This window comes from Leucopleurus acutus (genome assembly GCF_964270905.1).
Source record: "Leucopleurus acutus genome assembly, chromosome: 2".
NCBI lineage: Eukaryota > Metazoa > Chordata > Mammalia > Artiodactyla > Delphinidae > Leucopleurus > Leucopleurus acutus.
Genome location: NC_139143.1, coordinates 53,537,091 through 53,554,417, shown reverse-complemented (window position 1 = coordinate 53,554,417; position 17,327 = coordinate 53,537,091). Strand labels below are relative to the sequence as shown.

The 17,327-nt window shown below is 34.1% G+C and overlaps 1 protein-coding gene across 4 annotated transcripts in view; it reads right to left on the bottom strand.

Moving 5' to 3' along the window:
• Window positions 1-17,327, bottom strand: part of EDEM3 (ER degradation enhancing alpha-mannosidase like protein 3) — a 97,033-nt gene that overhangs the window by 63,691 nt on the left and 16,015 nt on the right. For all 4 annotated transcript variants that reach the window (XM_082833487.1, XM_082833488.1, XM_082833489.1 and 1 more), the window contains exons 3-8: window positions 15,508-15,608; window positions 14,936-14,975; window positions 10,551-10,663; window positions 9,424-9,577; window positions 4,620-4,754; window positions 1,783-1,888 (exon numbers count right to left, since the gene is read on the bottom strand). In XM_082833487.1, coding sequence (XP_082689613.1) covers window positions 1,783-1,888; window positions 4,620-4,754; window positions 9,424-9,577; window positions 10,551-10,663; window positions 14,936-14,975; window positions 15,508-15,608 — 649 coding nt within the window. The remainder of the gene's footprint in view (window positions 1-1,782; window positions 1,889-4,619; window positions 4,755-9,423; window positions 9,578-10,550; window positions 10,664-14,935; window positions 14,976-15,507; window positions 15,609-17,327) is intronic.

The window sequence follows — 17,327 nt, the reverse complement described above, 5'->3', positions numbered from 1 at the left end:
AAGAGTAAAATCGTAGAAACAATCTAAATGCTCATAAATAATGGTTTATTCACACAATAAAATATTATGCAGCAGTCAAAAAGAAAGAACTACATGCAACAATGTGCAAGAATTGTAGCAATATAATTTTAAGTGAAAAGTCTCAAAATGTCTCATACGACATGATGCCGTTTTGTAAGTTAAAAACAAAACAAAAAATATATTTTTAAGGAATACATATAGATGCAATAAAACTGTACTGAAAGGAAAGCAAGGGAATGATCAATACAATATCAGAATGATGGTTATTTCAGTTAGAGACAGAGGTATGAGATTACAGAGGTATGGAGAGTCAAGGACCATATGCAGAAGTAGTATGTTATTAAGTTAGTTGCTTTTATAATGGATGGTCCATCTGTGGGTGGTTACTACATTATTAAAAATGACTAAATAAAATAGGCCATGCATGGGCCAATGAGGAGAGTGAAATAAGAATTAACAAAAGAAATTATAAAATTCTGAAGCCAGGATTCAGATCAGTTTCAGGAAGGGACCATTTAGATAACACTTTGAAAAATTTTAGACAATATTGCCTCTATTAGTGAATAGAGGCAATAATTTTATTTTAATATGTTCAAATTAATATTTATATCATTTTCATTCATTTAAATATATGCAGTTATTTATTTTATATATAACATAAGCCTTTAGGAAAACAGAGAAATGTGTAAATTAGACAATCAAATCTCATTAGGAATAGTCTAGTATATTTCCATTTGTCTATGCCTGTTTTATAGGAGTGTCTTATAAAGATAAAATATTTTTTATATGATCTTACATCCTGTTTGTTCATAAAACATTGTTAAATGCTTTGTCCCCTGATCCAATTCAATTTAAAAACTTACTGTTTCAACACTGATGCGAAATAATTCTCAAACACTGATGTTATTCTTTACTGGTGATCACTTAGACTGTTTCCAAGTTTTCCACTACTACAAATAATTTTATGTGATTAACATCTTTGGGAACAAATGATTTTCTACCTTTTATATTGTTTCCTCAGGCTAGATGTCCAAAAGTGAAATTCTTAATCAAAGGAACTAACATCGTGAGCACTTACTTCATAGTAAGTGTAGCATATGCCAGGCACTGTTATAAGTTCTTTACATTAACTCATTTAATCATAATTCTAACTGATTCACTTTGATGTATAGCAGAAACTAACACAACATTGTAAATCAACTATACTCCAATAAAGATTATATAAAAAAAAAAACAAAAATCATAATAACTCTATGAAGTAAGTACTATTATCCTCATTTTACAGATACAGAGGCACACAGAGGTTAAATAACTTGCCCAAGATCACATGGCTTCAATTCCAACAATATGAATCCAGGGTCTATGCTCTTAGCTACCATGCTATATACTACTTCTGGAGGTAGGAAGAAAAAACATAAGGGTTGGTGATAACATTATTAAATACAGATTTCCACTTAATTACACCTTGATATGAGATGGCTGAGGTATTCTGATCCTCTAATCTTCAAAGAAATTAGTTCTATTGTTTCATCTATAATGCTATAAGGCATGAAATAGTACACTTAGCCATCTAAATTAAGTGTGCTATTATTATTTGGCACCAAGGAAGAAAATTTGGCTACACTGGTTAAAATTCTAGCAATCTTGTTGAGAAACTATGCTTTATACTGTCATAAAGACTATTTTAACAAATAAAAATCCTTTATTTCCCAATCATTTTGAGGATGACAAGGCTTAATTTGAAAAGCCCAACTTACATACCTTTTCGTACCCAATCTCCAGTATGAATATTTATAGTCACGCCCACTAAATTACTACTTCGCTGTCTTTTCTCCCAGAGAAAATCAAGAGCTTTTCTTGCATATTCCTATAATAAAAAAAGAAAAGTATACTTGAAGAACTGCATATCTTTGGCAAACAGGAAACAAAGAAACAAAAATCAAAGGCCCACAGTATATTTCAAGGATTAAGAAAAATTCCAAAGATACTTATAACATACATTAAATTTCCTTGCAAGTCAAAACTACTGGCTCTTTCAGCCAATTGAGTTTAGTTAAAAAGAATGACTCTAAAAATGCTATTTAGTGCCAATGATCTCACTTTGAGACCATCCTTGTTCATCTACTCTTGTAGTACAGGTCTGCATTCACACACATGTATTATTAAAGTAAAAAGAACTGGCATAATTAAATTAACTTATTAAAATAATTTCTATCTTTTTTTTTTATTATTATTTTTTTTTTTTGTGGTGCGCAGGCCCAGCAGCCATGGCTCATGGGCCCAGCCGCTCCGCGGCATGCGGGGGCCCTCCCAGACCGGGGCACGAACCCACATCCCCTGCATCAGCAGGCAGACTCAATTTCTATCTTTCAAATGCAAAGTAAAAATCTCCTTAGATACTCTAATTTACAAAACTGGAAGAGAATTTCAAAGCTGGTATGCCATCTTTGAAACAGAATAGACATTTCACATCCTACATTTTAAACAGCCAGCAACTTCATTAGTGAAGAGTAAGTAAATCAACTAGTATTCATTTGACAATACCAAAATTATAACCTTATAATAATATTTTTCTCTTCTTTTTTCATTTATTTTTGTCACTTAGACACTAAATTAAAATTATTTCTGGTCAAATTCTTGGCTTTGGATGAAAAGATGTTACAAAACAAAAGCAAAGAACATGTACAAAAGAGTTTCTACGTTAAAATTAATTTCAGAGCATGAATCTACTCAGCATTGCAGAAGTACTTCTATAAAAGAAATCATTAAACCAATTTGTCACTCTGCAGATTGAAGAATAGGATGTAAAATAGTCTTAATTCTTGACTATTTATGCTGAATTTTTTAAACAAAGGCAGGTTGCAACTTTACTTAATGGTATAATTTCAGAGCTGGAAAGTTTCATAAAGATTACATTTCCCTATTCCTATCTTATAGCTAAGGAAAGAGGCCCAGTGAAATCAAAGATTTAACAAAAGTTTAAAACTGAATAATAGGACAACTAATATGAGAATTCAGATCTCTTTATATAGCAATATATTAGACCAAAAAGTCAACAAACTTTTTTCTGACAGGGGCCAGACAGTAAATACTTCAGGCATTATGGGCCATTCAGTCACTGTCACAATTACTCAACTCTGCCACTGTAGCATAAATACAGCCATAGACAAAAATAAATAAATGAGTGTGGCTGTGTTCCAATAACACTTTATTTACAAAAACAGGCAGTGGCTGGACTTCACCTCAGACTGTAGTTTACCAGCCCTGTATTAGCTTGAGTCTCTGTCAACTGCATTAGGTTGCTTCTCTCATAATAAATCACTGTACATTCAAGAAGTTAAAGAAAAATCACAGTTTTAAAATATAAAATAACCCAGTGAAAAAAAGGTTGGGCTTTGAATTCAGAAAGGCATGGATTCTAATTCTGGTTCCACTCATTCACCCTTTAGTCAAATATCTTTGAACCTCACTTTCCTCACGTGTAAATGCATCAGTATCTCAGAGTCTGTAGGTCAAATTAAATTAGAAAGTATGCAAAAATGACATTTTTGTAAATGAAGGGAAAATATCAGTCAGCAAGTTATAGAACAAAAATTAAACCAAACAAGATAAACTTGTCCTTAAGATACTTTGAACATACAACCACACAAAGACCATTTAACTTGTTTTATTTACACTCAGATCCAAGGTCTCTAATGCTAGTATATAGTCCCTATTTCTGATTGTTCTATGTGTACCATTTGCTGAATTTAAAAAAATTCTTCTAGGCCTTCCCTGGTGGCGCAGTGGTTGAGAGTCTGCCTGCCGATGCAGGGGACCCGGGTTTGTGCCCCGGTCCGGGAAGATCCCACATGCCGCGGAGCGGCTGGGCCCGTGAGCCATGGCTGCTGAGCCTGCGCGTCCTGAGCCTGTGCTCCGCAACGGGAGAAGCCACAACAGTGAGAGGCCCATGTACCGCAAAAAAAAAAGAAAAAAAAAAAGAAAAAAAATAAATTCTTCTAAGTTATATGTTTTAAAAATTGGCTGTTACTATTGCACTCCAATGACATGGTTAAACAATTAGCTAAAATAAAAACTGCAAGACACAGCTAGTCCACAACAAACTATTTGGGGGATATTAAGTCTTTGGATGATGAATAGTATTTCCCCTTGGAGTAAACAAACTTGCACTTAAATGAGACTTAAGTGCAAAAAACAAACTCATTGAGACTTAAGTGCAAAAATTTCACTATGTTTTAGAAGATAAGTGAAGTTTTCAGAAATGAAATAGACCATCTAGAAGTCTAACAATAAAACACAGATAGTATTTCATGTAAGACATTTGTGATATCAAATTTCATATAGGTAATATGGCTAAAACATTTTGTAAGAATAAATCTAAAAATTTACTTTATAGTTCGTGAACAAAAAGCAAATTTGTACTTAATATAACTTCTATGTTTTTCAAAATTAAAAACTATGTGCTGGAATTTAGACAAAAAGTTCACTAAAATAACAGAAATCATCCAGTTCATTATCTTAATACTTGATCAATGAAGAAAAGCTATAAAGTTAGTTATGCCCAATACCCAGGAAATCAAAGACTATGAAAAGCAAACCTCAAATATCGTTGCTCCCGTGAATCGACTTAAAGCAGCAAACTCAAGGATCAAGGTACCTGCACAAGCTGTACAGGTATCTGTTTCAGTTCCTGTCCGAGCTTCTGGTTTTCTGATACCAAACTTTAAATTAATCTAAATAAAATCAGAAGATTATCATTAGCAATTATCAAGAGATAATGACTTCTGGATAAGAAACCATTTTTCAAACAAGACTTTTAATCAAGTCATGAAAATAACTGATAAAATAACTAAACACTGAAATTTTATCTGATGATCACTGTGACCCAATTAACATCTAGGGAAGTACATTCTAAGCACATAATATTCATGGGATAAATAAGTTTTCACTTAGCTCCTTCCTCAATGATATCAAAATTCAATATCATTATAATAATTACACAGAGGAAATACCTTCTATTACAATCCTGTTCTCTGGACAGTTTGAACTAGTTAGTACCAGAATAGGAAACCATACCAGTCCTAAGAGAAATTAGGTTTAATTGAGAATTTGTGAAAAAGCAGTACTATATTAAATAGTCTTTCACAGAGAAAAACCTAATTGTTATAGTATATATTTAAAAGGAGATTAAAATTTTATTTACAGGTTTAAATAATTTTGAAATATAGAGTATATTACCTTGCTGATAGACTAACAAATAACACAAAGAAAACTTTTTCAGCCGGCCAAATAATACCACAATATAAATCTGGATTAACCAAAACCAACCTGACCAGAAACTAGCTTTAAGGTTTTATGTGAGTTTTAAAAATGATTATTGACAATTACAGTAGCATTTCTATCCAGCAAACACTTCTGAGTTAAACCCATTAATGCAAATGCTATCAATTATGTATTCATATCCAAGAGGTTGATTGTACAAATTTTCATGAGCAAAAGAAGTATTTCCTAAGCGTGTTTAAGAAAGGATGGGAAGGCAGTTATATTCTACCTGTAGTCCTCTTCTAAGAAAGTAATCTTTAAAATTTTCTTGAGAAGAATCAACATTGTGAAAATGACTCTACTACCCAAAGCAATCTACAGATTCAATGCAATCCCTATCAAACTACCACTGGCATTTTTCACAGAACTAAAACAAAATATTTCACAATTTGTATGGAAACACAAAAGACCCCGAATAGCCAAAGCAATCTTGAGAACGAAAAACGGAGCTGGAGGAATCAGGCTCCCCGACTTCATAGTATACTATAAAGCTACAGTAATCAAGACAGTATGGTACTGGCACAAAAACAGAAAGATAGATCAATGGAACAGGATAGAAAGCCCAGAGATAAACCCACGCACATATGGTCACCTTATCTTTGATAAAGGAGGCAGGAATGTACAGTGGAGAAAAGACAGCCTCTTCAATAAGTGGTGCTGGGAAAACTGGACAGGGACATGTAAAAGTATGAGATTAGATCACTCCCTAACACCATACACAAAAATAAGCTCAAAATGGATTAAAGACCTAAATGTAAGGCCAGACACTATCAAACTCTTACAGGAAAACATAGGCAGAACACTCTATGACATACATCACAGCAAGATCCTTTTTGACCCACCACCTAGAGAAATGGAAATCAAAACAAAAATAAACAAATGGGACCTAATGAAACTTCAAAGCTTTTGCACAGCAAAGGAAACCATACACAAGACCAAAAGACAGCCCTCAGAATGGGAGAAAATATTTGCAAATGAAGCAACTGACAAAGGATTAATTTCCAAAATTTACAAGCAGTTCATGCAGCTCAATAACAAAAAAACAAACAACCCAATCCAAAAATGGGCAGAAGACCTAAATAGACATTTCTCCAAAGAAGATATACAGATTGCCAACAAACACATGAAAGAATGCTCAACATCATTAATCATTAGGGAAATGCAAATCAAAACTACAATGAGATATCATCTCACACCAGTCAGAATGGCCATCATCAAAAAATCTAGAAAAAATAAATGCTGGAGAGGGTGTGGAGAAAAGGGAACACTCCTGCACTGCTGGTGGGAATGTGAATTGGTACAGCCACTATGGAGAACAGTATGGAGGTTCCTTAAAAAACTACAAATAGAACTACCATATGACCCAGCAATCCCACTACTGGGCATATACCCTGAGAAAACCATAATTCAAAAAGAGTCAGGTACGAAAATGTTCACTGCAGCTCTATTTACAATAGCCCAGAGATGGAAACAACCTAAGTGTCCATCATTGGATGAATGGATAAAGAAGATGTGGCACATATATACAACGGAATATTACTCAGCCATAAAAAGAAATGAAATTGAGCTATTTGTAGTGAGGTGGATAGACCTAGAGTCTGTCATACAGAGTGAAGTAAGTCAGAAAGAGAAAGACAAATACCATATGCTAACACATATATATGGAATTTAAGAAAAAAAAAATGTCATGAAGAATCTAGGGGTAGGACAGGAATAAAGACACAGACCTACTGGAGAACGGACTTGAGGATATGGGGAGTGGGAAGGGTGAGCTGTGACAAAGTGAGAGAGTGGCATGGACATATATACACTACCAAATGTAAGGTAGATAGCTAGTGGGAAGCAGCCGCATAGCACAGGGATATCAGCTCGGTGCTTTGTGACCACATGGAGGGGTGGGATAGGGAAGGTGGGAGGGAGGAAGATGCAAGAGGGAAGAGATATGGGAAAATATGTATATGTATAACTGATTCACTTTGTTATAAAGCAGAAACTAACACACCATTGTAAAGCAATTATACCCCAATAAAGATGTTAAAAAAAATAAAAATAGATAAATTGAGTTTCATAAAAAAAAAATTTTCTTGATACTTCAGAGGATAAGAAAATAATACAATTTTCTTTGTTTTACTATAGTGCTCTTAGTAGCTTCTGTTTCAATTTCTTGTCTGCTTCTCATGTTATGGCAAAAGTGAAGACATGCCAGATTCTTCAAAATTCAGTGCCTCCATTTATAACAAAAACTAAATATATTTACTAAAAGTAAATTTAATTAAATAAACATCAGATGGTTTAAAATAACTTTGCTTTCAATTTTAATATGCTAAGAAAACAAAAAGATTAACAAGTTTAAACCACACTAATAAGCAAAGAAATTTCAAATTTTAAACCACACAAGCAAAGAAATTTCAAATTAGAACATGTTTCCAGTTTTTTCCTCCTTAAATTCGCAAAAGAATGATAATATACAGTGTGGGCAGCAGTACGACACATGCACTTTTACACAACACAGGAAGTATAAAAGTAGAACCTTTCTGGAGAGCAACTGATCAGTAAGTACACAAAGCCTTAAAAAGCTCTCCCCGTTTTATGACTTATTATTTCCTCTTCTAGTAATTTATCCTAAGGGAGAAATAAGTTTAAAAGATGTATATAAGGATATTCAAAGAAGAGCTGTTTAAAAATATCACAAACTAGAAATTTAAATAAGAAATTTAATACTAGTCTGTTTCTTAAAAAAAATAAAAAATGGTGTTGGTCACGATCCACTAAATCAATGGGTAAACGAATGAGCTGTGACCTCCCCGTTTGAAAAGCACGCTATATCATGCTGGATCTCCAGTCAGAGATTTCCTGATGGAGGAAATGAGTCTTATTTATATTGGTAGAGAATTTACTCCAGCAAGCCAAAAGGCATGGAAATGAAAACAAAAACAAAAACAAAAAATCCCTAGGTGCTTTGGGGAACACAGATTATTCTGGCTGAAATGGGACATTCATTTCATTGGAGTATGGGGTATGAAAGAACTTCAGAAAGAAAGTCTATTGTCAAACCATAAAGAAACCTGAAAGCTAAAGGACATTCAGTGCAATAGGCAGAGTCAGTAAAATTCTGAGGGTAGTATAACTTGATAAAAGTTATGTTTTAGTAAGATTAATTTTTTAAGTCTCTGAAGCAAAAACCAGAGAGAAAAGAGTAAAATACGTATTTATAATAGCTTAGGAATAAAATTATATTAGTTTCAACAAGCATAGCAGCAGTAAGAAGAGAAAAAAATTAATAGAGCTTGGTAATGGCTGAGGTGTCTGGCCTGGATAAGAGGGAAAGAGTAATAGTGTTAATAAAGAATGAAATATACCAGGAGAGCGTTCTTTCCATCTCAATGGCTTCTTTCCCTCTGCCTTAAATATACAATTTTCTTGGGCAGATAACAACAAAACTCCCTCAACTGACTCTGCTGCCAACTCTCTTTAACTACCAACATAGAGGAAATCTCAAAATGAGATTCCACCTACTTTGAATCCTTCTTCCCCCTTTATTCTGCCACATTATATCCTTCAAGGCTCTGTTCGCACCTAATTCTCCTAATGTTTGCTGGAACATCTCCTTTTGAAACTCTCTTTTTAGGAATTTATAATACCTTACACTACTTCGTGGTTCTCCTCCTCAGTCTCCGAACAATCTCCTTTTCACTGCTCTACTTCCTCCTCATTCCTCTCTGTTCTATATTCTCTTTATACCCTCTCCTCTGGAGAGTTAACACCTACTCTTACGCTTCCACCGTATCTCCTGCACAAATAATTCTGTGCCCAAATTCCAGTCTGGCATCTGTTTCTTCCTTCTGCAGCATAATCTATTGTGTTATGCAATGACACATAAAAGGCTTTAACTAATCTAAATTCTCACACCATTCAAATGCAAACTAACTGAAATGTCAATATAAATTTCTTATATAGCTTGAAGAATTTTTTTCCCAGCCTCAAGCAGGTGAGGAACAATGGCTGGATCACAAAGATTGATTTTTTTTTACAATAGTGAAGAAGGATACAAAGACTGCCATATTTTTCAGAATTACTTACTCTTGGATAAGGAAGGCCACTGGTAGTATTGAAAGCTGGTAAAAGTTTGTAACCCAATTGCTTTGCCATTTGGAGAAGTTCATCATTGTACCACTGCATGTACTCGCCTTTTTCTTTCAGCATGATGGCCAATGAGTGTCCACCCAAAAGACCCCTAAAATCACAGAGGTGAAACATTAGCCACATTGTACAGATACTTAAACATCATCACCTAAAAAGATGTGGGTATCTTATTATCAACAATTTAGAGTACATAAGCAAAGATCACAGAAGAACTTAACTTTTTCCCTAACTCTGGCTACTCATTTTGTGGCAAACCATATTACATAGCCAGTATTAAAAAAAAATAAAAATAAAAATCAGATGTTTTATCTCTTGTAAAGTGTTTGGCATTCTTAAATACCTTAAATTTTCTTAAAATAAAAAACATCCTAGAAATCATTTATCTTAACAAATTTAACAGATTTGATTTTAAGAAATTTTAAATTTAATTATAGTATCATGAAATCTCTGACTCTTAGCATAACATTAAAAAAAAAAACAACTCCCCACTCTGTATTAAATGTAATAGACTAATACACTCTGTGAAAAACTACAAAGCTATTTCTTAAATTTAACTGAAGAATAGATTCACTTTGTCTGAAAAAGGAAATGAGTTACAATAACACAAAAGTAACCATTAAATATAAAACTACATGTTGAAACGTGAACTAATAAATCCTGTAATTCCTGTGTTCCAAGAATATTTCAAACTGTTTAGTTCAAAGGTAATCCTATAAATTCAGTTTCATTTGGCTTGAAGCGGTGCTGCTTACGGTTAGTAAACTAGATAATCTGGCGAAAAACCTGCGACATAGCTAATACTCAAATATTCAACCTATAGTCAGTCATTTTTTAACAACAAACAAAGATTGCCTTTGATTTGAGTCTACAACTATTCCCAAAGCCTGTTGCTCTCTGTGCCTCATATAATGCAGGGTCATCCCACAGCCTCTGTGTTTTATAATACCCCAACTTTTATCTTTTAAACATAAGAAATTTCTTGCTTTATTACCATCAAGAAATAAAGAGTGTACCCTTGGCTTTTCTGTTATTAAAATTAGAGCTTTAGTGTCTCACATACTTACCCAAGAACTCTGATGTTTGTTTCAAAGACTGATACAACTACATCATTATCTAAATTAACATCTCTTAAAACTTTTCTCACCGCATCTTCAAATTCTTTAGTTTTATTTAATACCTAGGAGAAGAAAATTATTGAAAACAAAGTCTTTTTTGACCAAGACATAGAGAAATACCCTCAAAATGAGCTGCTAATAGCAAGTTAATACCTTAAGACTCTAAAAAGTAACACATACAAAAAACTTTTCTCTTAAACCTATTATAAAAATGTGATACTATCGAAAACTGAAAAAAATTAAATGCTTATTTATATTGCAAGGAATCTTTATTTAGACACACTTCTTTTTTTAGACACACTGAAATATCACTAGGACTTTAAAACAATCATCATCCGAACTGTTAGCTGGTGTGTATGACCCATGACTTAGAGCTACAAGAGGTGAGCTCTACTGGGATTTGGCTTCCAAGTCAAAACAAAACAAAACAAAAACCGCCCTATTCACCAAACATCATTTAAAAAGTTGCTTAGTCTCAGAAGAAAGCACATCCTTCAACTGATCCTAAATCACACACCACTTGCCGTCTTCACCCCATGGATACCGCAGCCCCTAACTAAGGAGGCAGTGCAATGTTGGGGTCAAGACCAAGCCCTGATTTGAATTGTGGTTCTTACTTCTATCTCTGAGCCTATTTCTTCATCTACAAAAAGAGGGAACACCTACTCTCATAGGTTTGTTTTCCTAAATGAGGTAATGTATGTAAAGTACTTTTAGTAGAGCACCTGACTTAGTTAAGTGCTTGATATCATTACTATTATTACCATTATTACCATAAGGGTCTACAATCCTAAGTTAAGAACTCTGGATGCTTGCAATGAGCTCCATGAAGGGAGGGGGGGGGTCACTGTCATTACACAGGTTGCTTTAACTTTTCAGTCTAAATTAAGGCTGCACAAGTAGATGTTACTTAGATCCCAGGTCCATTAAAAGTGGTTTCCCTTTACTTGACTGTTTAATCTTTTTGTTTGATAATATTTTATAGTGCTTTCTCACTTGATTTGATACTTCACTAAAAATTCTAATTTAGGTATTAAACATTCCATAAGAGCGTCTGACTAAAATTCAAGTAAAATTTAGGGTAAGCCTTGAGTAAAATATAATATAAAACCTGATTTTAAATTGAGTGCTTTCCCTTCTTAATCTCAAAGTCCGTGTAAATTCTGCAGCCACAAATGCAGATGCGCACAGCCCTCTATCACTTCTAGAAGGAAACACAACTGTTCTACTCACTCCTTACACACACACCCCTTCTTAGTATCATTTTGTTCATTTTATTCTTCCAAAGTCTATCTCCCGAGAACTGTTCCCAAGAATAGTACCAACGCTATTTGTTTCAAAGGAGAATAAAAATGGGAAGAGAGTTCTTTGTCCATAATTAGCTAAAAATTCATTCTAACATCTCCATTAGTTGATGAGTTTCTTAAGCACCTAGCTGATAACAAAGAACAAATTCAGGTCTCTTCCCTTCCCCTATTATCTTTAATTTGTTCAATATCTTTCTTTCTGTAGATTTCATGGCCATGTTGAATTTAGTGGTAAATTTAAAGTTTTAGTGCTTGACTTCATTACAATCAATAGAAACTAGATGGCTAGAATTATGAACAAGAGTTTAAATTGAAAGATCAAACTATGACAAGACAAGTTCTACTTAACATATTATGGTATGACCAAAATAAAAACAATAAGGTTGCATCCTGTCCCAAGTGATATGTCCTCTAAGATTTTCAAATAAACAAACCACAAATCAATAAATGATCACAGGGGCTTCCCTGGTGGCGCAGTGGTTGAGAATCTGCCTGCTAATGCAGGGGACACGGGTTCGAGCCCTGGTCTGGGAGGATCCCACATGTCGCGGAGCAACTAGGCCCGTGAGCCACAACTACTGAGCCTGCGCGTCTGGAGACTGTGCTCCGCAACAAGAGAGGCCGCGATAGTGAGAGGCCCGCACACCGTGATGAAGAGTGGCCCCCGCTTGCCACAACTAGAGAAAGCCCTTGCACAGAAACGAAGACCCAACACAGCAATAATTAATTAATTAATTAATAAAATCCTATTCCCAACATCTAAAAAAAAAGATCACAAAGTAAATTAGAAATATTAATAGTTGTATTGATAAAATGTACAAGATAACTTTCCTTCTAAACGTAGGAAACAACTTCCAAACTACTTTAATTTCTTCTACTACTTCTGTTTAAATAGGTATCTATTGATAGATATCTTAGATATCTAATCTAGGTCCTTCTGAAGTGAAAACAGGGGCCCAGAGAAGCTAAATAATTTGGCCAAGGTCACATATCAATATTAGGTGATCACTTCTTGGTACTCCCGGCTACGAGGAGTTAGAACTCAAGTTACACCAAACATTACTGAAAGTGTGGTCCACGGACCAGCAGCAACAGCACCACCAAGTGGCAACTTACTAGAAACACATGTCCTTGGGCCCCATCTTCAGTCTACTGGATCACAATCTGCATTTTATTTTAGCAAGATCCCCAGATGACTTGTAGTACACTGAAGTTTAAAAAGCACTGCATTTTTACACAGTGGTTCTCAAAGTTTAGCACACGTTAGAATCATCTGGAAGCTTGTTAAAAAAACAGACTGCTGGGCCGTACTCCCAGACTTTCTGATTCAATGATGTCTGGGATGAGGCCCTACAATTTGCATTTCTAACTAGCTGCCAAGTGATGCTGATGCTGGTGGTGCTGGAATCATATTTTGAGAACCAATGTCGAAGTGGTATAACTTCAAAGCAGAATAGAACCTTTATAATAATGGCTGCTCAATTAGAGACCAATAGGTTTCTAAATATAGGAAAGTTAGGCAGCCTAGAACCACATTTTCTCCTTCATTTCTGATAAAAATTTTAAAAACATAGAGAATATCTGAGGTCCATGTTCATAAAAATCAATAAGAGCTTACAGAGAGATGATGGAGAACCTACTGTATATAAGGATGACAGAATGAGAAACAAACTTAAGTCCACCTATGGTCTTTCCTAATACACAGCTACTGCTCCTCACTCACCCTACCATATCAAGATCGAGCTGATGTGCATCATCCAGCTATCCTTATAAACAAATAACACCACTTAGTTTCTCCCAGGGTGGTAATTTGTGCCTCCTGGGATACTTGTTTATCTTTTTCTCTTCTATTACAGCAGAACACTATACCAAAAATAAGACCACTAAACCAAAAATAAGGTACACAATATTCTCTCTCATTCTCATAGCCATTACAACATGGTTCACACGTTCCTTTAATCTCTGAAAAATGAAGTCACAACTTTCAAAGCCCTGATACAGCTAAAAAGGTCTAAACAACCACGGTCTTCTCAACAAAAAAGGTCTTCTCAACCATGGCTGAATTTTATAAGCAAGAAGAAGCTTTAGAGGAATAAATAATAATGCCCAGTCCCACTCCAGGAAAATTAAATCAGAGTAACTTGGGAGAGAAGTATATTTTTTAAAACTTCACAGGTAATATTTCCAAGGTGCTGATATAGTTGACAGTCTCTGGTTAAAAAAGAAAAAGAAAAAAGAATCACCCAGTGAAAGAAGAATGTAGAATCAATACTGGGAAGAGAAGCCAGGTTCTGAAAAATTTCTGCCACCACAAAGGTTTTTTGTCTTTTTTAAAAAATATTAATCAATACTTCAGACATTAACTCAAAGTTGAGAACTATGCCTTAAGGAAAATCCTGAAACAAGCCTAATTTTTATACCATAAATGATCTGAGAGTGAAGAACTAGAAAGATACTACCTTTAGAAATCATGACATCTGGAATTCAATCATTCCCCTCTGCCATCACAAACTGTCCCCAACTAGAATTAATTTAAATGATTTTGTATCCCATGAGGTTTAAAAGGAGTGCCAAGTAGTGATCACTTGGTGCTAAAAATCACTTCTGATAAAAAATTTAATTTTTAATGAACATAACACATAAAAATTCTAATTTAACAATTTTAGTATGATTGTGGCACGTCTTTCTGGAACAAGAATATCAAGGGCATTTTCTAGAATTACTTTCTTCCAATATCATCAACCTCCTTGTCCAAAGGGAAACAACTTTCCTGATTAAGGGGCCATCACATAAACTGACAATACCTATAAATTATTTGAGTATCTCCATGATTCTACATAATTTCACTTGACATTCACATGACGTTATCAATTCAAGAGTGTGAAAGATTTATTTAGAAGCAAAGATCAAATCATCTTAAATTTTGAAGGCTTCTATTTCAGACTTACTGTGTAACAATTATATTCGTAATACTTGAGTGCATATATTAAGAAATATATAAAATAATTCAAGAAGAATCAAACCTACCACAAGAGTGTCCAAAGAATCAATCAGTGTCAGGGAAAATCTAAGAAACAAGTATAGTAAGATACACATTAGAATTCTGAATATCTTACCCATGAATGTATAAGCAGACATATCTACATCCTACTGACTGGAAGCTTCCATTAACTAGGACTTCCATGAACCTACAGTACCGTGTAACTTGTAAAACACTGAAAGAACCTGAAAAGCCTTAACATCACATTTATGTTCAGCATAACTACATATCTTTCAAAATGAACAGAAATATTCATTAGCTCTTTTAAAAGCAAATAAAAATACTAAAGCATCAACATCTTATAACACATCAATGACTTTATATACATTCTAAAAGTTACAACCATCTTAACAAACTACTCAACTTTTCACTGATCTAAGAGGTAAACTGATTAATATTTTACAAAAGATAACAGAAAGGAATAAAGGAACTTAATGTAATACTTAAAGCAGTCTTTGAAATTTAACCAATCCCCAGATACACAACTGTACACTGCCTCTGAGATGTCTTAAGACTTGGGAACTCTCAGATGCCATGCCATCCCTTTGTTAATACTCACTTTCCCAAGGCATCATCAACATCACCCCGACTTGGCTCTTGGCCTCTAACTCGACCTCTGCAGGTCAAAGGCATGAGTTCATCAGCTGGGTACGCATGTTCCTGCAAGGAAAATCTCAGTGAGTCACTAAGGAAAACAAGAGAAAGCACCCATCATTTAGAGAACACAACTTTTCACAGGTTTTTTTTTTTTTTAAGTAAAATAAAAGTTAATCAAGAATTCTACTATCCTTACAGTGTATGGAACCTTAAAAGAAAAAAAAAACTTTTTAGCTATAAATACAATACATGCTTGGAAAAAAAATACAGGAAAATATTTCTTTGAAAATCTGACAATCCGTTTCCCCTCCACCTAATCTCACTCCCCAGAGATAATTACTGTTACAATTGGCATTTATCCCTCCAGATTTATCCACACACACTGAAATACATGCACATATATCACTGAAAAATTTCATTTACAAATAGGTACTCATGCCATATGCATACACTGTCCTAAAATTTGTTTACTTAAATCACTATGGGGTTTTCCACGCTGGAATTTTACAGATGTTATTTTATTCTTTTTAATAACTGCAAAGTGATAATTTAATATTAGTTAGTATTATTGAGTACTTATGTGCTAAGCACTGTTCTATATACTTTATTTATCACACAACCCTCTGAAACAGATTCAATTATTTCCATTTTATAGATGAGAAAACTGAGGCCCAGAAAAGTTAAGTAAGCCTATGTTATGCAACTAGTAAATGATGGATCCAGAATTCGAACTTGGCAACCTGACTCCAGAGCCTATACACTTACTTCATAGTATTTGCTCCTCATATTCTATTCCAAAGAATGAATATGCTAAAATTTATTTATTTATTCCTCTACTGATGAATGTGCAGGTTGAACTCAATTTTTCACTGTATAAAAAATGCTTCAATAAACAGCTATATGCCCATGTCTTTTGTACATATGCTTGTATTTCTACGGATTAAATCCCTAAAGCCAGACCCAGGGTCGAAGGTATGGATATTTAATTTTTGATAGCTACTATCAAACTGAAGACACCGATTTACACTCCTACAATACTCTAACATAGGAGATGATCAATAGTTTACATTTTGCCAATACCGTGGATAAAAAATGGTATCTCAAGTTTCATTATTAATGAGGATAAATATCTTTTTGTATTAGCCATTGCTATTTCTTTTTTTGAAATGTCTGTTTATACCCTTTGTTCATTTTCTATTGGTTGTCTTATTAGCCAAGAGACTCCTTATACACTGTTATACACAGTAAGCATTTTTCTCCCGTCTTTCATTTGGCTTTTGACTTTGTTTATGGTACTTTTTACTTTAAGCTTTATATAGGTAGTTATATCTATTAGTCTCTTTCTTCATAGTTTCTAAATTTCAGGTATGGTTAAGAAGGCTATCTTGAGTCTCTGAAAACAGTACTCTTATAATTTTATTTTTATTATGTCTAGATATTTACTCCACCTGGAATCTAATCTTGTTTATGATGTGAAATAGGGATGTAACTGTATTTGTTCCCCCAAATAGCCAATTTCTTACATATCACCTTTTAAAATATTCATCCTTTCCTTAATTGCTTGAAATACAGCTTATTAGTTCAAAAGTGTCTACACAAACATACAGTTGTGTAGCCTCTACTTTGTTCCACAAACCTACTTCCTGCTTCAAAACCATTATCTTAATCATTCTATCTTTGCAACATGCCTTGCTACTTGGTTAAGCAGTTCACTCCCCTCAATTATTTTCTTCTAAATTTTCTTAGCGACTTTTTCAAGTTTCCTCTTCTGGATAACTTTAA